The 25,697-nt window shown below is 41.6% G+C and overlaps 1 protein-coding gene across 3 annotated transcripts in view; it reads right to left on the reverse strand.

Annotated features, from left to right (window-relative positions):
- The window catches only part of Pparg (peroxisome proliferator activated receptor gamma), a 138,378-nt gene that overhangs the window by 46,680 nt on the left and 66,001 nt on the right, over positions 1-25,697 (reverse strand). For all 3 annotated transcript variants that reach the window (XM_046425446.2, XM_046425445.2, XM_046425444.2), the window contains one exon: positions 347-574. In XM_046425446.2, coding sequence (XP_046281402.1) covers positions 347-566 — 220 coding nt within the window. In that variant the 5' untranslated portion in view covers positions 567-574. The remainder of the gene's footprint in view (positions 1-346; positions 575-25,697) is intronic.

The following is a 25,697-nucleotide window of genomic DNA, read 5'->3' on the forward strand; positions in this document are numbered from 1 at the left end:
AGAGTAATTTACTGATGATAAGTTGTATATGATAACTTGCAACTGTTACCTATTAATTTAGAATAAGCTGAAAGATGGGTGGACTCCACTCAGCCTAAGATAGAAAAGGCGATGTAATCATCTTAGAAAATGCTAAGAAGGAAGCCAGCAAGAAAGGACAGAGAGAGAGAAAAGGGTCAAACGGACAAGATGGACCTGCGGCATTTACACCCACCTTCCTTTCTGGCATAAAGCAGAGACCTAAGATCTGGCTGATAATGGGAACCGCCTTCTCTCTAGAGTCCCAGCCTCTGGAGCGTGCACTCCAGGGTCACTGTGGTCTGAAACGTGAACAGAAGCATCTTACTTTGGTAGTCTTGGAGCTTCAGGTCATATTTATAATCAGGCATCATTGGATCAGCTCTCGTGAACGGGATGTCTTCGTAGTGGGGGGTGGAAATGCTGGAGAAGTCGACGGTGGTGAAGGGTTTGATGTCGAAGGAGCGGGAGTGGTCGTCCATCATGGAGAGGTCCATGGAGCTGATCCCAAAGTTGGTGGGCCAGAACGGCATCTCTGTGTCAACCATGGTGATTTCTGAAATGGCAAAGAGAAGGCTTATGAAGCCAGGGCCTGGAGAGCAGAGCCGTCTTCCAAAGACCCACAGAGAGGGGACACACAGAGGCAGTCTCATCCACGTTATGAGAACACAAACACAATCTTTTTTTGGGGGGTACTGGGGATTGAACTCAGGGGCACTCAACCACTGAGCCCCATCCCCAGCCCTATTTTGTATTTTATTTAGAGACAGGGGCTCACTGAGTTGCTCAGTGCCTCACTTTTGCTGAGGCTGGCTTGGAACTCGTGATCCTCCTGCCTCAGCCTCCCGAGCCACTGGAATTATAGGCATGCACCACCACGCCCAGCTATACAACCACATTCTTAATGCAATGGGGGTCGTTTTATGATAAGCAGGAAGTTAGTGTACCAGGGTACCCTAAAAGACACCCCTATAATAGTCTAGTTGCATACAGCTTATCCACATAAATGTCATGTAACACTGATCTCATCATTCTCTACGCAAGATCATCAATTGACTCTGGGTGTGGTGGTGCACCTCTGTAATCCCAATGCCTCTGGAGGCTGAGGCAGGAGGATGGCAAGTTTAAGGCCAGCCTCAGCAACTTAGTAAGACTTTGTCTCAAAATAGAAAATAAAAAGGGCTGGGGATGCAGCTCAGTGGTAGCCCACCTCTGGGTTCAATCCTCAGTACCAAAAGAAAAAAAATATCATCAATTAAGTCTGTTAATAGATGTGTTTAATCTATTTATAAAGTTTTTCCACCTTTATTGAGGTATAACTAAAAATAAAAAATCCTGTATTTAAGATATGGAATGTGATATTTTAAATTATATATACATTATAAAATGACTATCACAATCAAGCTAATTAACATATTCATCACTGAAGTGAGAATACTTAAGATTGATTCTCTTATGAAATCTTAAGGTAAACAATTCAGTATTCTTAACTCTAGTCATTTTGCTGTACACTGGGTTTTCCAGAACTTATTCATACTGTATCACTGAAACATTGGCCAACATCTCCCCATTTCCCCCACCTCTAAGTCCCTGACAATCTCCATTTCACTCTCTGCTTCCATGAGTAGTTTTTTAAACAAGATTCCAAATATAAGTGAGACCATGCAGTGTTTTTCTTTCTGCATCTGGCTTATTTCCCTTAGCACAATAACAAGAATCTTCTTTTTGAAGGCTGTATAGTATTCCATCACTCAAGTGTGTTCACTGATTTTTTTTAAAACCCATTCATTTGTCTAAGACACTTAGGTTGATTTCATATCTTGGCTGCTGTGAATGGAGCTGCAATGGCCAGGGAGTGCAGGTATCCCCTCAACATACTGATTTCAGTTCTTTGGATATATACCCAGAAGTGGAATTGCTGGATCATGTGGTAGTTCTACTTTTAATTTTCTGAGGAACCTCTATTCTGTTTTCCACAATGGCTGCACCAATTTACATTCCCACCAATAGTTTGTAAGAGTTTCTTTTTTTCCTATATTCTTGCCAACGTTAATCTCTTTCTTCTTTTTCCTAGCAGCCATTCTAACAGGAGTGAGGTGCTATGTCTCACTGACCCTTTGATCTGCATTTCCCTGATGATTAGAGATTTCTGAATATCTCTTCATACACCTGATGGCCATTTGTATGACATCCTTTGAGAAATGGTTGTTCAGATCCTTTGCCTGTTTTTAAACTGGGTTGTCTTCTATACTGTTGATCTGAGTTTCTTATATATTTTAGATTATCAACCCCACTACCAAATGTACAGTTTGCAAATTTTTTCTCCCATTCTTTAGGTTGCCTCTTTATTCTGTATGTTATTTCCTTCTCTGTGCAGAAGGTTTTTATTGTTTTGATGCAATCTGTTAAAGAGCATAGGTTTCTAGGACAGTTTTGTGTTTTTTTCCTTAAAATTAAAACCCTAAATATTTTTCTCTTTAGGATGAAAATTTTGTTATTCTATTTGTGTTTTAAATGCTTTTGTATTTAAGTTGCTAAATTAAATTATGTGCATTTATTCAACTGCATTCTAAAATAATTTTGTTCCTAAGGTAATACTATAATCAATCTTTTAGAAAAGCTTCCTTCTGCACTATGAACAATTACTCAAATATTTATCTTTTTTTGGGGATACAGCTTTTCTTCAGACGAGAAAGTTTTCCTCATATAGAGAACAGGCAGGTGAATATGTAAGAATATGTGAGAAAATGTCAAAGTCAGATTCTGGTCCCCCCCAGCATCAACTTAGCTCATCCCCCAAAAGGAAACACAAACAAAACAGAGAAGAATACAAGAAACAATATAAAAGACAAACAGAGAGCCAGGTATAGCAGTGCACATCTAATCTCGGCGGCTCAGGAGGCAGAGGCAGGAGGATTGCCAGTCGGAGGCCAGCCTTTGCAATTTAGTGAGACCCTCACCGATTTATAATAAAAACAGCTGGGGATGTGGCTTGGTGGTAGAGCTTCCCTGGGATCAATGGCCCCCATACAAAAGACAAAAGAGAAAAGACTTCAAAATAACTACTTCCATGAATTTATCTGCTCACGTACATTTTTCTAAATCTGATTTGTTAACACAGCAAGTGAACTGAACTGTTTGGGTTCCAAGTACTCCGTGTGAACTTGTGTGAGCCTCTGGTGAGTGTAGACTTCAAACTGTGGTGTAGCAGCTACCGGACTGACTTGGTTTACCTGAAACTAGTCCGCCATTCAAAGGGGTGTCGAGAAAAGCAGCCACTGAAGTATTTTAAGTGTTAGCTCTGGTAGACGCACTGGTGCAACTTCAGGACGGCTAAACCCGAATGCAAAGAAAGAACTGCTCTTAGATCCCAAGGATCCTGGAATCCGAGAGGTCTCTGTCTTGTTTGCAGGTATGTCTGCGCCTTCTAACAAAGCGCGTGGCTCATAAAACACTTATCAAATACTTGTTGATTAACTAATAAAATGAACGACACGGCTGTGAAATCCTAGCCGAAGGGGCAGGGGAGGAGGGAAGCAATGGATTGATGAACGCCACCTTTTATCCTGTGTAATCTGAGGTCCTGAGTTCACTCCATGGAGAAGAAGGTGGGATTAGGAAGGTCAAATTACTTGCTCAAGATTCATGAGCTAGAAACGTTGAGATTCAAACTCAAGAGGGACTCAGAAACCCTGTTCTGTCCTCTCACTGATGAAAAAGATTGATAGAGCAAGAGCCACGCTCCTCGGGGTATCTGGGAATGGGCCTCTTGCTTTTTCCCAGCAAGCAGAGAGCGAAGGAATCTGCTCTCAAAGGCAAACTCTGGCCTGAGACTCAAGATTTCAGTTGTGGTCGGCACAAGAGAAACAAAGCGCCTTAAACAGACAAATCAGGGGACCGGTCCTGTGATGTGCTCCGGGACTCGAGGAGGGCTCCCGTGTCTGAATGGCTACGTAATAAGCACCCAAACAACCTTCAGTTATCTGTGTTGCTGTGTAAACACCACACACCAGCAAGAGGAATGTGATAGCTGAAAGGTCGTACTGGGTCTCAATGACATTCAGGGGGAAAAAAAAAAAAAACCTGTGTTCCTAATGACAGAGGCACCCATCCAACTGTGGCCTGTGTTTCAAAATTCATTGAAACTGACCCAACTTGAGTCACTCTGTTCACTTTGCCCGCCTCTGCGGCATGCTCCATTATTTTTTGGGGGGAGGGAGGTACCAAGGATTGAACTCAGGGGCACTCGACCACGGAGCCCCCTCCCCAGCCCTATTTTGCATTTTATTGTGAGACGGGGGCTCACTGAGCTGCTTAGGGCCTCGATTTTGCAGAGGCTGGCTTTGAACCTGCGATCCTCCTGCCTCGGCCTCCGGCCCGCATTGCTGCATTCTTATTTCTCTGTTAGTTTCTCTTAGTGTCAGTTATTTTCCTACCCAAGGATCTGTCTCTTATTGAGACCTGTCACAGCCTCAAAGGTGAGTTTATCAGCTGTTTCTCAGTGAGGACCACAGCAGAGTTCTGCGTGTGAAGAAGATGACAGAATATGTTGAAGGTGAAGGGCGTGCCTCTGTGTGAACACTGGACGTGGGAATAGGGAGGCCAAAATCGTAGGGATGCAGGAGACATTGGTCATTCATTATTTTACTGGCTGACTTTTGTTTCGTTTTGTGATTGACGACTCCAGTGACTCCCTGTAACGCAAAGTCATGCTTCTTCACGCAGGAATCGCATCCCTGGGGGTTTGTGTGTTTTGCTGGAAAATTCTGGGGAAAATTTTTTAACGCGAAAATAGCCACTTATGTGTCAGGGAATAGAGTGAAAAGTTCATGTGAGTTCTACGATGAAATATGAAGCTTCTAAAATAATTTGTACTTGTAGTACATTGTGTGGCCAGAAGGATTTAAAACAGAAATAATAGACCTTACTTTTTTTAGAGCAGTTTTTTTTCCCCCTCCAAAAGAGCTATTTTAGGTTTACATAAAATTGAGCAGAGAGGTCCTAGATACCTTCTCCCTGCCTAGATACCCTCTCTCCCCTCCTCAATAAGGCAGTTAGGTCTTCCCTGTTTTTAACATTCTGCACCTCTGTAGTACTTGTTACAACAGACGGACTGATACTGATACGCCATTATGAACAGAACTCTGCAGCTTATATTAGGCTTATTCTGTGCCTTGTACAGTTCTAGGAATTTTGATAAAAGCATAATGACATCCAACACCATTGCAGTGTCATACAGAATTATTTCAGTGTCTTAAACATGCCCTAGGCGCCCATGTCTTCATTATCCCCTCCTTCCCTCAGAGAATGCTTGTTTGCTTTATTTATTTATTATTTTTTGGTGCCAGGAATTGAGCCCAGGGATGCTTAACCACTAAGGCACGCAACCCCCACCCCCGTAGCCCTTTTTATTTTGAGACAGGGTCTGGCTAAGTTGCTGAGGGCCTCTCTAAGTTGCTGAGGCTGGCCTCAAACGTGTGATCCTTCTGCCTCAGACTCCTGAGCTGCTAGGAATACAGGCACGTGCTACCGTGTCCAGCCAGAATGCCGTATTATTGTTCTCTACTGTCCTGGGCACATCGGAAAAGTGGATCTCCATAATAAATGACCATGTCTTAGCTTGGCATTCAAGGCCCCCCTACACCACCCTAACGTACCTTTTCTCTCTTATATTCCTCTGCTTATCCCAGACAGGTAAAGCCTAGCATGCTGTTTTTGCTATTTTCTTCTTGTTTGTTTTATTTTTATTGATTGATTGATCTGTGGTGCTGGGGATCAAACCCCGCGCTTCGTGCGTGAGGGGCAAGCACTCTAATCATTGAGACACATGCCCAGCCCCCACCTTGCTATTGGCCCAGGTTCAAGATGCCCTGCTCCTGTCTGTTCACGCAGGATCCCTTCCCCTCATCTCTGCAGACCGCAATCCTACCTGTCTTGCAAAGCCCAGGTCAAGTGCTAATTCCTCCATGAATCAATCCTCCAACTTAAAAATACTCTCCATTCTCTGTCTTGCCCCAGCATTTTCTCGCTCCTTTAACTCTGACCTGATGACTGACTTGGATTCGTATCTCCACCTGGACATGGCCCGTCTGGAGCAAAGCACAGCAGCTTCTTACTCAGCTTTCCCTCCCGTCCTTAGTTGGTGGTTGTTACTAAATGCCTGCCAACGGGATGATTCTATCTTATAGAGAGGAGCAGAGTGGGTTTTCGTTTTGCTGTGACATAAAGATTCCTTCTTAGTGGTTTAGTTGTGCAAGATGAAGCTCTCCCCCCCCCCCAAAAAAAGTCAGTCTCCAATATTATAAATAAAATACAATATAATCCCCCCCACCCTTTGCTTATCAAAAGAGGAGAATCAGGATCCTATAAGGTTTTTCTTTTTCTTTCTCTTTTTGTGGTGCTGGGGACTAACCCAGGGCCTTGCACAGGCAGGCAAGCACTCTCCCCCCGAGCTTCACCCCCAGCTCATGTTTTCTCATTTTTTTCTAAGAAGAAAGGACAAAATAAGAAACGAAACCAAACCAAAGCTTGCCTCTCGGTCTCTACGAAAACATTCTGCCCCAGTGCTTCTTCTCCTTTCCCCCTTTCCTTTATCCGGGACACCTTGACCTAAGCAATAGTGCTCCATGGGCCGCAGTGACGGGAGGCAGGGCAGTTTTCCTGGATGTTTTATTTTTATTTTGACTTAGAAATGGGTCCAGGAAACCTGCTTCTTATTTTGTGTCTAGAAAACATAAGTTTCTGTCGCTGCCAAGCTGTAAGTGGAGGAGGCGTTTTTTGGTGACTCTGTGCAGCCACCCAGGAAAGAACACAGGACCCAGGTTTCTGCAGGAACAGCGGCCCTTCTCAGGAACCAGCGAGAGTCTTAGCTTTCCAGCTGGGTGACTCGGGTCGTACTACCTCGAGGTGCCTCCATCAATTTCACCCCCTCTGGTGGATTTCAAGCAGGCCAGAGTCTTGGGGCCGTCCTCGTGGGCAAGGACATGAATTTCTGACCATTTCTGCTCGACCTTCAAACTTGGCTTTCGACTCAGTCGTGGTCAGTGGGCCGTCTTGCCACGCTGACCCCGGAGCGCAATGGATTTCAAACGAAAATAGGATGGATTTCGTGCAAGAATAAAGTCACTTCTGGAATCTGACAGGCAGCACCGTTTGGGAGAGTGGCAGTGGGTCAGAAGAGGTACTATGGTACAAACTGAGCACCGGAACTGTGGGGCTTATCTCTGGGGTTTTATGTGGTCCCTTGTGAAGAGGAAAGAAAGACTATTAGAATAGGATGGGAAAATGATCAGAATAGCTGGGGAGTGGCCCCGGGTGTCATTCGATGGTAGACACTCTCCTGACACATGTGAGGCTCTGGGACCAATCCCCAGAGCATGCTCACACACACACACACCCAACCACACACACCCACACACACACACACATGCACGCACAAGCGCATGTAGCTGCAGAAATGTTACATCTCCTTTAATATTTGCATTAGTTAATATTAACAGAACTCTAAATCTTTGCTAAAGATTGTGCCAAAATACTGTATTTGAATTGTCTCATTTGATCCTCGTAATAGCCCTATGAATCAGCTACCCTTAGAATTCTAACTAAAAGAAGAGGAAACTCGGGTTGGGGAGCTGGCTCTGGGGCAGAGCACTTGCTGAGCACACGTGAGGCCCTGGGTTTGATCCCCAGCACTGCAAAAAGGAAAGAAAAGGAGAAGAAAGGAAAGGACAAGGGGGGGAGGGAAAGGAAGGAAGGAATATGAGAGAGAGAGAGAGAGAGAGAGAGAGAGAGAGAGAGAGAGAGAGAGGGAGGAGAACTAAGGCACAGACACCAAGCAGTTAGTTGGGCACTGATGGTAAAAGCTCAATATCTACACTTAACCTTGTACAGTAAATAATATTGATGAAAAAAACACATCCCTTCCTGATCTTCCAGTTCTACATTAAAAACAATTGGTTTTATTAAACTGTCACTCAAGACCTGTGCTGGGCCAAGACCTGTGTGATCTAAATAGTAACTCAGAGGGCTGGGGATGTGGCTCAAGCGGTAGCGCGCTCGCCTGGCATGCGTGCGGCCCGGGTTCGATCCTCAGCACCACATACAAACAAAGATGTTGTGTCCACCAAAAACTAAAAAAATAAATATTAAAAATTTAAAAAAAAGAGTAACTCAGAAACGTGCTTAGCTGGGCACTGAGACTGTGTGGTGGGGAAAAAACCTTTCATAGAATCTCAAAAACTTGGTAGCCTTGTTAGAAATGACCTTCACAAGACACCGAACGACTGGTTTTCAATCTCTTCTTGTTTGCTTCAGTGACATGTCATGGTACTCGTGAATAAATATGGTTCCAACTGATCTATCCAGCCAGTCCCTCCTTATTGACGAGTGTAAATCATTTTGCAGTATAAATGGATCTGGGGATTATCTAATTCCTCTCCCATCATGATAGCCAACATCCAGAGACAGAAATCCTCCTGAAATATTAGAAAAGGCCTTTTTGAGATGATCTAACTTCCTCATTTGATAGAGGAAAGAAAACCAGGACAGAAGGAGAGGCTAAGAATGCGACTTTTCTGTCTCTGGCCCAGCACGACAGGATGAGGTAGTTACTGTATCTAAATATGTCGAAAAAGGCACTTCGAAGCTCTGCCAATTTTCATACATCCAGATCTGTTTGGCCTTAATTAGTTGATATGTGTGAATGACATCAAATTTTAAAACTCTTATGCAAGAAACCCTTTACCAGATGGCAGATTATAACCGAAGAAAACGCAGAAGAAACAGGGTCTGACACAGAATTGGTTCCTTAACAAAAATAATACACTCTGAATTAAGCCAAAGGTTTAAGGAACGGTCTTAAGTAGTCTAATAAAGCAAGTGTCATGTTGGGCCAAGTTTTTACACAAGAAATACAATACGCCTATCATCTTTGCTTTACTCCAGGTTGTTCTTCAACTGTGACGAAGGAAGGAGCCAGTATCATGTCGCATGCCCTGGGTTCCAATGATGCCCTAGAGGTTGACCCTTTAGTGAGCTCACTGTGCCTCACTATCCCCATCTGTAAAATAGCAGCACTGCCTGTCTCCTACAGCTGTTAGGAGCACTAACGGAGACAACAGATGGAAGGCAACTAGCCCAGGTTCAGACACTTAGTAAGTTCTCAATAAACAGTGGTGGTGGTGATTGTAGGATATACTAGTAGCCAGAGTCCTATCGTCATACAAAAGGTGGGCTAAAAGCCTCCAACGCCACCATAGGGGACAGGAAGAGGAAGAAACACCAGCAAAGTCCTATTGTTCCAACAGGACCGCGCCTAAAACAGATGTCCTGTTTTAAAGATCTCTGGAAAAGGAGAGCCCCAGGCTTCTCCGTGTTACTCACTGGAGGGCTTAACAGCTCTTCTGTCCCCAGGACAGTCTCATCTGGCCTTGCCCCAGACGTGCATATGTATGCTAAAGAGGCTCTTTAAAAAATAATGAAAAAGAAAAAAAATGGGTAGCAGTCAAATTCAGGAAAGGCTAGATCAAGCCAGGTGAAGTAGGTGAAGTAAGACTCAGACTGCCTTTACCATTTCGCCAGAGATAGGTGAAAGGTGTAATATTGGCCGCCTGCTTTCCTTTAACTTTAGAATGAATAAGGCCAAGGATTCATAATGGTCTCAACAATAAAACACAAGATGATGCCAAGAGGAATTACTGTGGACTAACACCCTTTCTAGAAAAATTACAGTAAAAATTTCCGGGTGGCAGGGAGACCCATATAAAGGCTCGAGAACCAGAATAGCAATGAACATCTCAACAGTCACTCTGAAAGCTAGCAAATCAACAGGACAATGCTTTACAAAGTAGAGAAGAAAATAATTTCCAATTTACAGATTTCTGGGCAGGGTACCGGGGATTGAACCCAGGGGTGCTCTACCATTGAGCTACCTCCCCAGCTCCCCTCCTTTAAAAAGATGATTCATAATACTTATACATAACACTAGGATTCATTCTGACAAAATTATAGATGCATGAAATATCATTTGCTCTGATGAAGACCCCAATCTTTCTTATTTTTTTTTTATTTTGAGAGAGGGTCTTTCTTGCTAAATTGCTAATTCTGCCTCGAATTTGTGATCCTCCCCCCTCAGCCTCCTGGAGTTCCTGGGATTACAGGTGGGTGCCACTGTGCCCTGCCCAGTTTAGAACTGCAAACCATCAACGAGTATGAGAGTAGAATAAAGGCATTTTCAGAAACATGAGGTCTCTTGTGTACTCTTTCACACACAGGAAGCAAAGGCTCAAAACACAGAGGTGACAGGAAGTCCAGGACTGTACATGTACAGTAGCCTCGAAAGGAGGAGGAGGAAGCAGAATGTCTTGTGGGATGACCCAAGAAATGACCATCCCATTCCTCATAAAACCGTCCACTTTTAAGAGTTGTTATTATTCCGTCAGGGTTCAAGATGAACTTGGTGATCGTATAAAGACAAGAAAAGACAGCAGGGCATGGTGGCACATGCCTATACCCCCAGGGACTCGAGAGGCTGAGGCAGGAGGATTGCAAGTTCAAACCCAGCCTTAGCAATTAAGTGAGTCCCTGAGCAACTTAGTGAGATCCAGTCTTTAAATAAAAAGTTAAAAGAGCTGGGGATGTGGCTCAGTGGTGAAGCACCCTGGGGTTCAATCCCTGGTACCAAGAAAAAAAAATTAACTCCAGAAAAACAAATAGCTATATAAGACAGAAAACAGAACTCTGGTACTACTTGGCCCAACTGCAAGTCCTCTTTGTAAACACAGACAACTGACCCAACACAAAATTACAAGTAGCGACAGAGTGAAGCTACTTGTAAGGGTATAGGAGGAGTGTGTGTCTGGGGAAAGGGACCGTGATGATAGAGGACTAAATTCTTATCTTCTACGGCAGGAAGTTAATGGGCCATGAGTACAGTTTACAAAATATCAAATACAAGCATGCTATTCTAAAGAAATAGAGGCGAAGGTCTGAAATCCTTGCCTCCGAGGAGTGGACACTGGTTGTGGCACTGAGAATCACAGTTTTTCCTCCTGGTACTGGGGATGGAACCCTGGGGTGCTCTACCACTGGGCTATATCCCCAGCCCTTTTTATTTTACCTTTTGAGACTGGGTCTTGCTAAGTTGCTGAGACTGGCCTCAAATTTGGGATTCTCCTGCCTCAGCCTCCTCAGTTGCTGGAATTATAGGCATGTGCCACCGCACCAGGTTGAGGATCACAAATTTTTTAAAAAAATTTTATTTATTTTATTTTTTGGTAAGCAGGTTCAAACCCAGGGGTGCTTAACCACTGAGCTAAATCCCCATTCCTTTTTATTTTTGATTTTGAGACAGGGCCTCACTAAGTTGCTCAGAGCCTCACTAAGTTGCTGAGGCTAGTCTCCAACTTGAGATCCTCCTGTCTCAGCCTCCTGAGTTGCTGAGATTACAGGCATGTACCACTCTGCTCAGCTGAAGATTGCGATTATTTATCAAGGGTTTTATATTATTTGATTCTGAAAGATCATACACAGGCTGGGGATATGTCTCAGTGGTTGGACCCTTGCCTGGCATGTATGAGGCCCTGGGTTTCATCCCCAGCACCACAACAAAACAAAACAAAACAAAACAAAAAAACTACATGTAAGTATTACTTTGATAAAAAGTAAAAATTAAGCTAAATATCTTAAAAAAATCCTTTTGGAGCTGGGAATTGAACCCCAGGCCTCAGGCATGTGTGTATATCATATGTATTACTTATTACTCTACTGCTGAGCTAAATTCTATCAAACCCCTATTCTATAAATTCACTCCATATCCTTCAATGATATTGTGAGTTTTTCTGTTTAGTAAAGGAGAAAAAAGTCTCTGAATCCCATTAGCAGAAGTATAATTTAATAATAGTAGCTAACAATTTTTAAGCGCTAATTATATGACTGGCATTGTACCTTATATCTGTCCTACGTGTGATTTTATACATATGATATATATAAAGTATAATTTACAAATAAAACAGTCATGGGGGTTATGTACAATTGTTTTTTTTTTTTTAATTTTCTTTTAGATGTAGATGGACACAATAACTTTATTTTATTTATTTTTAGATGGTGCTGAGGCTTGAACCCAGGACCTCATACATGCTAGGCAAGTGCTTTACCACTGAGCCACAACCCCAGCCCGAAAATTATTTTTTAATCACTTAATAGGATTAAAAAATAAGACATAAAGAGTTAAATGATTTGCCCAATGTTACAGAGTTAATTTGTATTAATGCTGAGACTTGAATTTTGTTGTGGTTTCTCTGAATAAAGAACTCCTTATTTTGGATACAATGAATTAAGAAAAGCTTTACAAATGAATTCTTTGGTGTGTCAATTGTTTCTTTAATATAATACATTTCATTCTGCTGCCTAGTTAGACTATATTAAAACCAAATTCAGTGTTCTGCTGTTAGATTTCCCACTGATAGGTTTGACAGAGACTGCAACATACCAGTATGTATCTCTACCTGCACATTTCTTTATAATAAACCAGAATATCTCACAGCAAATCTTCAAATTCAGATCTACAAAGTCTTAGAGAAGGTCTGGGCTTATCACTAGCCTTAGAGAAGATTCTGCTCATTTATGATCTTTAGAAGTTCATTTTTTCTTGCATGGGTCACATCTTGCTTAGAAAAGTTGCCTAAGCCAGTCCTGAGGTATTGGGTGAGGAAAAATGATAGGAAAACACTCTCATTCATATTAACCATCTCCTTTGCTTCTTTAGCTAGATAGTCACATCCTCTTCTCATTGTGGTCAAACCAGCTCAAACATAGTTCTTTTGTTAGGACTACCTTCACGTGTTTCTAAAGGGAGATGTTATTAAGGATCTAATCAGGACTAAGGCTAACTGTTGAACAGTTACTCTGGTTGAGTGGAAATTCCTACTTTGCCAAGTACACAGTGGCCGAAAGTGAAGAATGGTACTTGTTCCGAAATGAAAGAGGAGAGACATCACTACAGATCCCACAGACATTCAAAGGATAATGGGCTGGGGCTGTAGCTCAGTGGGAAAACACAAGTTTAGCATGAAACTCTGGGTTCAATCCTCAACACCAAGCAAACAAACAAAAAGGATAATAATGAAACATTATGAACAACTCTATATCCACAAATTCAGTAACTAGATGAAATGGATCCATTCCTTGAAAGACACAATCTTTCAGAACTCATACAAGAAACAGAGAATCTGAATAACCTTATATCTACTAAAGAAATTGAACCTGCCGGGTGCAGTGGCACACACCTATAATCCCAGTAACTGGGGAGGCTGATACACAAGGATCACAAGATCAAGGCCATCCTGGGCAACTTAGTGAGACCCTGTCTCAAAATAAAAAATAAAAAGGACTGGGGATGTAGTTCAGTGGGAATGTACCCCTGGGTTTGCTCCCCAGTTTAAGAAAGAAAGAAAGAAAGAAAGAAATTGAACCAGTAATAATAATCTCCCCAAACAGAAAGCACCTGGCAAGATGCATTCATTGGTCAATTCTATCAAACACTGAAGGAAGAAATTATACCAATTCTGTATAATCTCTTTCAGAAAATGGAGGCAGAAGGAATAGCTGATAACTCATTCCATGAAGTCAGCATTATCCTAATACCAAAATAAGACAAATACATTACAAAAAAAAAAAAAACCCTTCAAAACCATAAACCAAACTCTCAAGAAGATAGATACAAAAATCCTCAATAAAATATTAGCAAATGGAACCCAATAATGTATAAGAAGAATAATACCATGACCAAGTGAGATTTATCCCAGGAAGGCAAGGATGGTTCAACATTCAAATGTCAATTAACGTAATGCATCCTATCATTAGGCTGAAAAAGAAAAAGTGCATGATCCTATTAACAGATTTCAAAAAAGAATCTGACAAAACCCAACACCCATGCATGATAAAAATTCTCTGCAAACTAGAATACACACAAAAAAAACTTGTAGTTAAACATCATACTTAGGGTTACGAACTCAAGCCTTCCTGCTAAGACCAGGAACGAGGCAGGGATAGCCCTTCTCACTACTTGTTTTCAACATGGTGCTGGGAGTTCTAGCTAATATAATAAGATCAGAAAAGGAAATAAAAGGTACACAGATTGGGAGGAAGAAATAAAAAAATCTTTGTTTGCAAATGATCTGATCAGCTATATAGTAAATCTGAAAGAATCAATAGCAATGAAAAACTCTGCTGAAACCAATAAGAAATTATAGGAAGCCTGCGAGATACGAAGTTAATATACAAAAGTCAACCCAGGTGTGGTGGCATGTGGCTGTTGTCCCAGCTACTTGAGAGGCTGAGGCAGAAGGATTGTTTGAGCTTACAAGGTTGAGACCCCATCTCAAAAAATAAAAAAAATTGCTTTTTTTTATATGCCAGCAATGAACAAGTAAAATTTGAAATTAAAAACATTTTACCATTTATATTAGATCCCCCAAAAGGAAATACTTAGATGCAAGTCTAAAGAAATGTATAAAATATATATGAGGAAAATTATAAAACTGATGAAAGATATCAAAAAACTTTTAAAAATGGAGATTTTCCATGTTCATGAATAGGAAGACTTAATATTACCAAGATATCAGTTACTGTTGACTTGATCTATAGATTCACCACAATCCTAATCAAACTCTCAGCAAATTATACTGTGGGTATCAATGACTTGGTTCTAAAGTTTATATGGAGAAGTAAAAGACCCAGAGGAGCCAACTCCATATTGAAGGAGAAAAATGAAGAGGACCTACACTCTCCACCTTTAAGACTCATTATAAAGCTACGGCCATCAAGATAGGGTTGTATTCCAACAGAACAGACAGAAAGGTCAGAGGAACAGAAGGAGAGCCCGGAAATAGACACGTTCAAGGGCAGTCAACTGAACTTTGCCAAGGAGCAAGGGCAATACAAGAAATAGAAGGTAGTCTTTCCAATAAAAGATGCTGGAGCAAGTGGATATGAACATACAGAAATGGTTGATATCCACATATTCCCTTCATAAAAGTCAACTCAAAATTGAACACAGATCTAAATGTAAAACCATAAGGTTCATCAAAGGTGACATGGGGAAACCTAGATGGCCTTGGGTATGGTGATGATTTTTTTAGATATAACATGAGCCATGGAAGATATAATTGATAAGCTAAACTTATTAAAATGAAAATTTTTTTTGGCACAAAGTAATGTCAAAAGAATGAGGAGCCAAACCACAAAATGGAAGAAAAAATGTGAACACACCCCCCTATCTGTGAAAGGACTGCTGTCCAAAATATATAAAGAACTCTTAAAACTTGACAAGGAAATGAACAACCTGATTAGAAAATGGACCAAAGATCTGAACAGACAACACACCTAAGAAGATAAAATCTTCAACATCACCTGTCATTAGGGAGTTGCAAATTAATGAGACACTACTGCACACTTATCAATGCCCCAAAACCCCAAACACTGACAGTACCAAATGCTGACAAGGGTACAGAGCAGTAGGTGCTCTCATTTATTGCTGGGGGGAATGCAAGATGGGCCAGACACTTTGAGGGACAGTTTGGTGATTTCTCACAAAACCAGACATTTTCCTACCCCATAAACCATCAACTGCACTCCTTGGTATTTACCCAAATGAACAGAAATACAAAAATGATTGCTAAAACCTAGAAGCAACCAAGACAGCCTTCAGTAGATGAATGGATAAACATCCAGATGATGAAATATTTAGTCCCGGGAGAAAGGAGCTATCAAGTCACAAAAAGACGTGGAGGAAAATTACATGCATGTTACCAAGTGAAAGAAGCCAATCTGAAACCGGTACAGACTGCAAGGTTCCAACTAGGTGACATTCTGGATAAGGTGTAACTCTGGAGGCAGGAAAAGCATCCATGGTTCCCAGGGGTTAAGGGGAGGAGCACAAAGGATCGTGAGGGCAGAGAACGGATTCTGTGTGCTACTGTAAGGTTCGATACCTGTTCATACCTTTTGTTCAAACCCATAGAATGCCCATGGCCTAGAGTGAACCCCAAGGTCAGCTATGAACTCTGGGTGATCAAGATGTGTCCCTGTTGTTGATTCACCAATAGAAACAAACGTTCCACTCTGATGGGGGCTGCTGACCTTGCGTGGTGAGGGGTGGGAAGCCTACTGGAATGAGAAGGGGCAAGAGGAATGGAAATAAAATGACAAAAGCCATACTGAAGGACAACTGGTCGCGGCTCAGAAAGGAGGGAGCCCCTGGAGGTCTACCAGATCCTTCTCTTCTCTGCCCACCTCTCAACCACTGCAAAGGACACCCCACAGCCCAGAGAGGGCTAGGTGGCTCTCAATAGCACTTGACCAGTGAAGCTCCGACAGCAGACAGCAGCTTGGGATCATCTGGAGGGGAAAGCCGCTCCCGTTCCTCAGAGCTGTTTAGTCTGAGAACCAATTATATGACACACTGTGCTCTTTTGGTTTTCGATGCACTGTGCCAAGCGCCCTTCATGTGAAGACAATGGTCTCCAGCCAAACAGACAACTCAGAACCCAAGTGCCAAAACAGATGCAGCCAGACCACGAATAGTTCTGGGCTGACTGGCAGATTGTCTCTAGCTATTCTCTTAAAATACATTATAATGGGATACTTAAAGTATCCACAGTAAGCATTTGTTCATATTTTTAGTCTTCCTCCTGGGCTATTATAACATCACCGGAAACATCCTATATGAAAATGTTTGATGTCATTCAACATCCACTCATGGTTTTATTTTTATTATTTATTTATTTATTTTTGGTGCCAGGGATTGAATCCAGAGGTGTTTAACCACTGAGCAACACCCCCAGTCCTTTTTTTTAAAATTTTTTTTCTTTAGTTGTTGATGGACTTTATTGTCTTTATTTTTATGTGGTGCTGAGGATCAAACCCAGCACCTCATGCATGCTAGGTGAGCATGCTACCACTGAGCCACAATCCCAGCACCCACCCCGAGTCCTTTTTATATTTTGAGACAGGGTCTCGCTAAGTTGCTTAGGGTCTCTTGCTAAGTTGCTGAGGCTATTTGCAATCCTCCTGCCTCAGCCTCCAGAGTCGTTGAGATTACAGGCATGCACCACCATGCCCAGCTCAATCATAATTTTAGAAAGATCTCTTATGTAGGAAGGAAAAGGAACTTCATCAGGCTGATACAAAATGTCCATGAAAAAATAAAACTAACAAGGGCTGGGGTTGTAGCTCAATGGTGGAGCGCTTGCCTCGCACGTTCGAGATCCTGGGTTCGATCCTCAGCACCACATAAAAATAAATAAGTGAAATAAAGGTATTGTGTCCAACTACAACTAAAAAATAAATATTAAAAAAATAATAAAACCAACCAACAAAATACCCGAAAGTGGCCATCATCATAGCTAGTAGTGAAATACTTAAAATTTTCATCCTGAGGTCAGGAATGAGATAAGGGTAGCAGCTATCACTACTTCTCTTCAATCATGAATGGGAGATGTTGTTCGATGCAGTAAGAGAAGAAACACACAAGGATTGGAAAAAGAGTAAAACTAACATTACTTCTGGATGACATGAATAGGTTTCTAAAAATCGACAAAACCCCACTATGGCTGACAAGAGAATTTAGCAAAGTTGCTAGGTAAAAGGGCAATATCCAAGAACCATTTCTATTTCTAAAAGTCAGCAACAAACATAAGACAAAACTTTAAAAATGTTTTCTTATTTTCACAATAGCATCAGAAACATCAAAAAACTAGGGAAAAATCTATCAGAACATATGTAAAATCTCTATGCTAAAAACTCAAAAATATTATTGAAAAAAAATGAAAGAATATCTAAATACATGAAAGGATATTTCATGCTCGTGGGTGGGGAGACTGTCACTCTCTATATATTTATCTACAGGTTAAGAACAATTGCAATCAAAATCACAGCACTTTTGTGCAGAAACTGACATGCTCAGTCCACAATTTATGTGGAAATTCCAAGGGCCAAGTAGAGCAAAGGGAATCTTGAAGAGGACCCATGACACTGGAGAACTCCTACTTCCAGATAGCCAAAGCAATTATAAAGTTACAGTAATTCACACAATATGTTGATTGATACAAAGATATAAAAATAGATAGTGGAAGAGAAGCAAGTCCAAAACCAATCGCACACAGAATAAGGTCATCTCATTTATGACGAAAATTTCACTGCTGGCAAAGGATGATTTTTCTTTAAATTTAGATCAACGGGATAACCACGTGGAAAAGAACAAATCTCTCTACTCTCCATGATACACACAAACCGATTCCATGTGGACTGTAGATTCTAAATGTGAAATTTAAAACACGAAAGTGATCAAGCTAAAAGCAAAGCTGGGTGTGGCGCCTGCCCTGTAATCCTAGTTGAGGCAGGAAGCTGAGGCAGGAGGATTGCAGGGTGGAGGCCAGCCTTGGCAACTTAGTGAGGCTTTGTCTCCAAATACCACCCAAATGCCCCCATGAACAGCACAGCAGATGAAATATGTATTGTGATAAAACCAACTCAAGGAATCACCACGTAGTAAAGAGAATCAAGTACGTTTATCCTGTAAATGGGATGGATCTCACAAATGCTGAATGAACGACAGAATCCAGACGCAAAAGGGGTCAACAACATAGGATTTGATTCTTATATAAAATTCAAAAACAGGCAAAACTAATCTATGGATTAGAAATCAGAATACCCAGAGGGCTGCTGGAGAACTGATATTGTTCTGTTTCTTTAGGTGTTAATTGCACAGGTATGTTTTCTTGTGAAAACACTTTAGGCACTTTCCTTTATGTGTGTCACATTTCAGTTTAAAAAAGAAAAAGATAAATAAGGGAGAATGTTCTATCGGGATCTCAGAATTCCAGGGCATTTGTTTAACTATTGTTCAATTCGGAGGTTGTTAAATAGTATTAAAATTAGTCTGGACATATCATCTCTCTTTTTCTAACTGGTTTCCTTTCACAATAAAGGCTCAATACATATCCAATCAGGGTTCTCCAATCAATAGTTACAGGGTAGGCAGAAATGCAAAGACAGTATATTAGTTGCAAGGAACTAATAAGCAGTAAAAGTTACATTTTGCTTTGGAGCTGATTATCTTTTGCCATATGGAAGGCCAATTCTGTTTTTTGTTTACTTCTCTGTTTTTGATACTGACCTACATTCCCAGCCCTTTTTTAATTTTTATTTTTGAGACAGGGTCTTGGCTAAGCTGTTGAAGGCCTCGGTACATTGTTGAGGCTGGCTTCAAGCTTGTGATCCTCCTGCCTCGGCCTCCTGAGTTGCTGATATTATGGGGTGTGCCACAGCTCCAGGACCAATTTTGTTTTCCAAGTTCACATATCTATTAACGATGGAAGAAATTTTTTTCCCAAATACTAATGCCAATATTAGGAGTTGCATGTTTGAGGAGTTAATATTCTTGGCTCAGTTGTCTTTTGAGTTATTTCATTTAAAATAAATAAAGTCAATGGGTGAAATCCATTCAAGCTATCAATTTCATGCTCATTATTTAACTTTTCTTTATATCTACAATCTATTTTATGAGCCTCGATTCTCAGAAGAGTTATCATCATCTTTCCCTACGGCATTTCTCGTCCCAAAACCTTTCCTTGTTTTAGTTGTCTTTGGCATTTTTCTTTCTTGGTATCTTAAGCGCAGTAAATGTTCAATCAGTAACATAAACCTAAAACATCTCAAACCAAGATAACCAATTACCTAACCCGATGTGTTTCCCAGGCCTCTCAAGAGATGCATTGTAATGGAGTCCTTGACCTTGAGCAGCTTACAAAGGTGAAAGATGTGGTAGAGACAAGAAGTTCTCTACAAAGAGAAGGGGGAGACTAACATGTTCTGAAATAATCAGAGCTAACTTTTGGGTGGGGTTGGGTTTTGAATTATGTCAGGATTCGCTTTATTATCCAAAGACCAAGGAAAAAATATTTATCCCTGTCACCCAGCATGCCCCTTATATCACTGTCATTGCTGAAGAAATATTAATGAAATGTATATAACATCAAAGTTCAGGTTTTACATAGGACATGTACTTGACAATGAGACTGTTTCTCCTTGGGTTAACTGCTTCTATCCTGGGTGACTGTAGCTTGAGATGAGGTTTTACCAATGGCAAAGGGATTTCTTTGTAAATGGTAAAGATTTCTACGTGAATCTGGCCATACTTTGGGCTCTTAATTGCATCATGTCTTAAACCACTAAAAAACCTTGCAAAGAACCTATATAGTAAGTCTGTGATTTTAATTACTACCCTAAAGGCAGACCTTCAAGTTAAGTGTAATATCCAATGATGTTATATTAAAGTATTATATTAGTACAAAGCAAAATAATAACAGTAAAATCAGAATATTTTATTTTGTCCCCAAGAAGTGGCTTAGTAAAACAGAAGTAAGGGGGACCACAGCGTCGACTTGGCTGGATTAGCGGAAGGACAGTAGGAACCCTGTTTTGTTACGTAGTTTTGTCCTTGGCTCTCTGCCAAAACCGGTCATTGAAATTTGGTTTCTTTCTTCTGGAACTGAGATTAACAATGTGCATCTATCAGATAACATCTAAATATTCTGAAAAAATTGCTAATAAAAAGATGGCAAGAGAGTAAGCAACAATATGTGAATAACATTCAGTTAATGACATTCAAATTAATGGAAGAACATTCTACCAATAACTTAATCATAGAGAATTCAAAACATATCTGTACCTGGCTCGTTGTGTACACAGCATTGTTGGTTTGTTTATATTGACATTGGTTTTAGAATAATATTCAACACACACTATACGTCTGTTTTTATTTCCAGCCCCTGACCTCAGGAGCTTGCTGTGGTACAGGAGGAGACCATCTTGGTAATAATGAGTTAACAAGGACTTATTAGAGACCTATTCTGTGTTAGGAAATGAGACCGAGACATGAGACTCTGCCCCAGTGACTATATAATTTGGCTTAAAAAAATGTATGAAACAGAAGATAAGAGCAACTGTCTCTTAATTCAGGGTTCAACTGTGTGACAGAGGTCACCAAGGCAAGAGGATTTTATTCTCCCATTTAGTAAGTGTTAATGAGCACGCTGTTCACCCGGCAGTTGTCCCTGGCAGCTGGAAGGTCTCTGTGGATGAACAAACTAGACAAGACCTCTGCTTCCCTGGGGTTAATGTCCCAGTGGGATGAGGCAGACCATCAACAATAAACCCAACCAACCCACCAACGACGAGGTATCCTAGACCAGGACGGATGCTTTCGAGATGGGATCTTGGAGAACAGACAGGGGAAGGGCAGTGGGGAGGATGGAGCAGTCAACCAATGGGTCAAGGTAGTTGTCAATGGAGGGTAAGACACGGCAAGACTGGGGGAAATCAGTCAAGAGGGTGTCAGAGGAAGCGGGTCGCGGACAGGAACAAGGGCTGGAGTAGAGGCATTGAGGCAGGTTCACCTTGGGATGATGGAGGACTAGCTAAGAGGCTGATGCAGCTGCAGCAGAATAAAGAGGAGCTGGGGGTGGGGGGGACAGAAGAGGAGAGGGGGATCAGAGAGGTTGTCTAGGGAGGGACAGGGGACAGGGCAGATTTCTTATGTATAAAATGGGGAGCCACTGCAGGGTTTGGAGTGGAGTGACAGATCTGACTCTTTAACATGAACCCTCTGGATGACAGGTGTTGGGAGACAAGGGCAGACGTAGAAAAACCTGTCAGGGGACTGGCGTCCAGGCAAGAGGCGGTGGCTTGGATCAGGCTGGTGGCCGCCAAGGAGGTAGAAGAGACAGAATAGTCACATTATCAGTTCAGAGGAGATGAGAACAACGAATAACAATGCATTCAGAGCAGGCGTGTGTGTGTGTGTGTGTGTGTGTGTGTGTGCAGGGGGGGGTAGAGGTTTACTTAAACCTGACCTTGAATGACAGGGAGGATTTGAAAAGATGGAGGAATCAGGAGAGGCATTTTAGGACGAAGTGTACTTAGAGGCAAGGATAAGAATGGCTTGTTCTGGGGACAAAGAGATTAGCCCGAACAGAGCAGGGCAGGCCAGTCCCCGGGGTTTGGTGGGAAATAAAGTAAAATACAGAAGGTGGGGTCAAGTTATGAAGGAGAGAGCCACAAAAACCAGGAGAAAGTGTCTAGACGTCACAATGTTTACTATGAGGCCTGGTAAATCGTAGGTGTTCAATAAATATTAGAAGACTGATAAAGAGAGGTTTTATAGCACTGCTTATCTGCTCATCTGGATTGGACAGCAGAGTGTGTCTCATTTGGAAGGTGGAGGGGAGGAGGGCTAATTCACACGTGGATAATTGACAGCTGACTGTTTCAAATCTCCTTCATCATGTTAACCACCAGGTGCCATTCACCACTTGTGGGAACCTCAATCTCGTGTTGGCAATCTCTTGCTCCAATAAAAATTTCATGGGTCTAAAACGCCGTGTGCTCCAATAGCCATGTGATCATAAATCTGAGGTTATAAGTGCTGGATTGCCACTACCATCAGTTACAGGTGTAATTTCGGTGTCTCTAAATTAGTGACAGGTGCAAAACAGCATTTGCAGAAGAAAAATAAAAAGGAGAGAAACAGAAAAAAATGTAACGTTGTTGAAGTTTATAGAAACTTAGTTCTATTCAAATGAGTCCAATTCATTATCACATACATTTTCACCAACCCGAGGAGATGGATATGGGGCACTGACTGGACAACACCAGCGTGCATTTGAAGTGTGTCCACAGGAAGCTACAGGAGCAGCTTTGGGACAGTTCTGTTGCTCTAAGACAGTGAAGAAATTCACTTTGTTCATATTTTGTCAGATCCAAGGAATATGTGCCTAAGGAAGAACCAGGGTGAGGTGTGAATTTCCCCTGGGGTGATTTCTCCGGGTTGAAGATGAAATTGAGAATGCTCACAAAAACAGCATCTGTCACACCATCTCTATTAGAGCTATAAAAATCATTTTCATTTAAAGACTCATGTTTTACAGCGCAATTAACACTTTAAATGGATGACTATTGCCCAGGACTTTCCAAGGCCAGGTTGTGTGATAAGGTCTAAAAAATAATCCTGTGTTATCTTGTATTCGTCTGTCGTAACTGCCATTTCTTTCAACTGTTTCTTATACTACAATTCATAATTTTGGGAGAAAGTATTAGAGAAATGACAGTTTTTTTTTAAAAAAAAAAAACAGGGAGGAGATTCTTAGTCTAGAAATCTACTGAGTCCTGAAGTTCAAGAAAGAACTTGAATTTAAATCAATAAATAGATGATAAAATTACAGGCACACTAAGAAAAAAAAAGTTAATATGGGCAAGAGTAAAATGATTTTTTTAAAAACCTTGATTTTTTTTTTCTTTTGTGGTTTTGGAGACGGAACCCTGAGCCTTGTGGACGCTGGGCGAGTCCTCTACCACTGAGCTGCAATCCCAGTCCTCTGACGGGTCATTTCAGGGGAGATTATGAAATTCAGAGCTTAAATCTTTCCTGGACTGCCTCTTCACCGTATAGAGATGATTAAAACTCAAGACAGTTTTCCCACGTGTCTGAGAAGAAAACATGCAATCGTTGCTCTCACTTAAGCCCCTAGAATGATTTCAACCTTTGGCAAGTCAATTTCTTCAGAGACAAATGTTAATGGCAGTGGGGGAGGCCATTTCTCCATCTTAAAACAAATCAGGGCTGGGAGGGTAGCTCAGTGGTGGAGCGTTTGCCTTGGCACGCCGACTCATTTTGGTTTGATGAGGACAGCTCTGTTTTTCCATATTCTGTGAAAGGCTTTAAATTTATTTGATTCTCCAGAGCGATTAATGCGACTGCAATGAAACTCCATATAGGACGTGAGATCTGCTTTTGCAAATATTCTATCGCTCAGTCCTCACGATAATCCTGTCGTTTCTGTTAAAACATGTGGACACAGAGGGGCCAGAGAGGACAAAGGACTTGGTCACATTCAAGCAGCTTGTCAGTGTCCCAAATGGGATTGGTCCTTACATTTCCAAGTACAGCATGGGTCCCTCTGAACTTCTGAAAAGAGGCACATTTGGGTCCACTGTCTAGATGTTTCTGAGTCGCCTGGAGTCATGCAGACACAGTTTAAGTATCCTTCAATAAAAACGGCGTGCAATCAATCACTCGCTCCTATCTCGGGAGAGAGACTCGTTTCGAAGGATTGAGGATTGCAGCATTTATCATGTCTCTGAGGCATATTTGCATTGCTCAATTCCCTCCAAAGGACAAGTGTGTCATCATCTCTCGATGCTCTGGTGCAACAGCTTAAAATGATAGAATTCACACAGGACCAGGTCTGGCACTGGAAGTGGGAGGCACAGTGAGCCTGAGCTTGTGGAAGCTTCCCTTGGATCTTGGCAATTTCTTCTGGTGGAAATGGTTTCGGAGCCAGCGTGGGGTTACTTGGGGTTGCACACAGAGCTCTTGGTGAACAAAGAAAGGGGAGTAACCTAAAGGGGCCGCAGGAAGAAGGGGGCCTTGGAAAAGTTGTGGCAGTCCCCTCTGAGCGTCGTGGAGATCTTAATTCTTGTGGATAGGACCAATATAACTGGACCTCTGGGTCACTCACAGTAAAAGTGTCACTTCTCCTTCAGTAGCAGTTCCCAGCGCCCCGCAACCCACAATTCCTTTTGCTCCACGGCGAGGAAGAAGGAGCTCCTAACTCCACTGAAGCCAAATCCACAAGCTTCATGCACGGTGACCTCAGATAACCGATGATCCTATACCCGATTTATTTTCAAGTTTATCTGCTTGTTTTGGCAGGAGCAGGATATTTGGTGATCATTCAGAAAACGCAACAGAAGTAACAAATGTAGGATCTCGAAATTTTAACAGAAAAAATACTTCTGAATAAGTGGTAGTCAGAAGCCACGTAAGACAAGAATTAAATGGCTGATGTAAAATGTTTTATCCTGCTAATAATTCTATTTTGTTTTGTTTTGAAGGGAAGTGGAGGGTGTCTTTGCTGTGTTTCTCAGGCTGTTCTCAAACTCTTGGGCTCAAGGGATCCTTCCACCTCACCCTTCTGAGTAGCTGGGACCTCTGGTGCACTCCACAGTGCCCGACAAATAATTCTGCACCATGTTGATTAAGAAGAAAAGTGCTGGATTTTTTTTTAACTTTTTTAAATTGTTTTTTAAAATTTATTTATTTATTTATTTGTTTGTTTGTTTGTTTATATGTGGTGCTGAGGATCCAACCCAGTGCCTCACACATGCTAGGCAAGTGCTCTACCACTGAGCCACACCCCAACCCCATGGGCCACAACTGGATTATTCTTTTGGAGGGATTTGAGACTCAAAGAATATTATGCTCAGGGCATTAAAAACAGAGATTAGCACAGAATGAAAACTAGCTGGAATCACATAATCACCCCTTGCCACAAACAGGACTTGCGCCCCCGGTTAAGCTAAAATATTTATTGCACTGCATTCTAAACATATTCTTCCCAAAGAGACAAAACTATCAAATTTTGACTCAGAACTGTTACTTCACAACACATCCAGGACATTCTGCCCTGAGGCAGGCTAAAATGAATAACTAAAGGAAGATAGCAATAATTTTTATGGCTTACAGAAAAATAGAAGAAGGCTTTTTAATAGAATGTCATGGAACTAAAATCCTATTTAAGAGCCTCAGATGACAGAAATGAATCAAATGAGTGAGTGAGAAG

Source organism: Marmota monax, unplaced genomic scaffold (assembly GCF_021218885.2).
Source record: "Marmota monax isolate L192 unplaced genomic scaffold, Marmota_monax_Labrador192_F-V1.1 WCK01_AAM20220418_F8-fsc00028, whole genome shotgun sequence".
Taxonomy (NCBI): Eukaryota; Metazoa; Chordata; class Mammalia; order Rodentia; family Sciuridae; genus Marmota; species Marmota monax.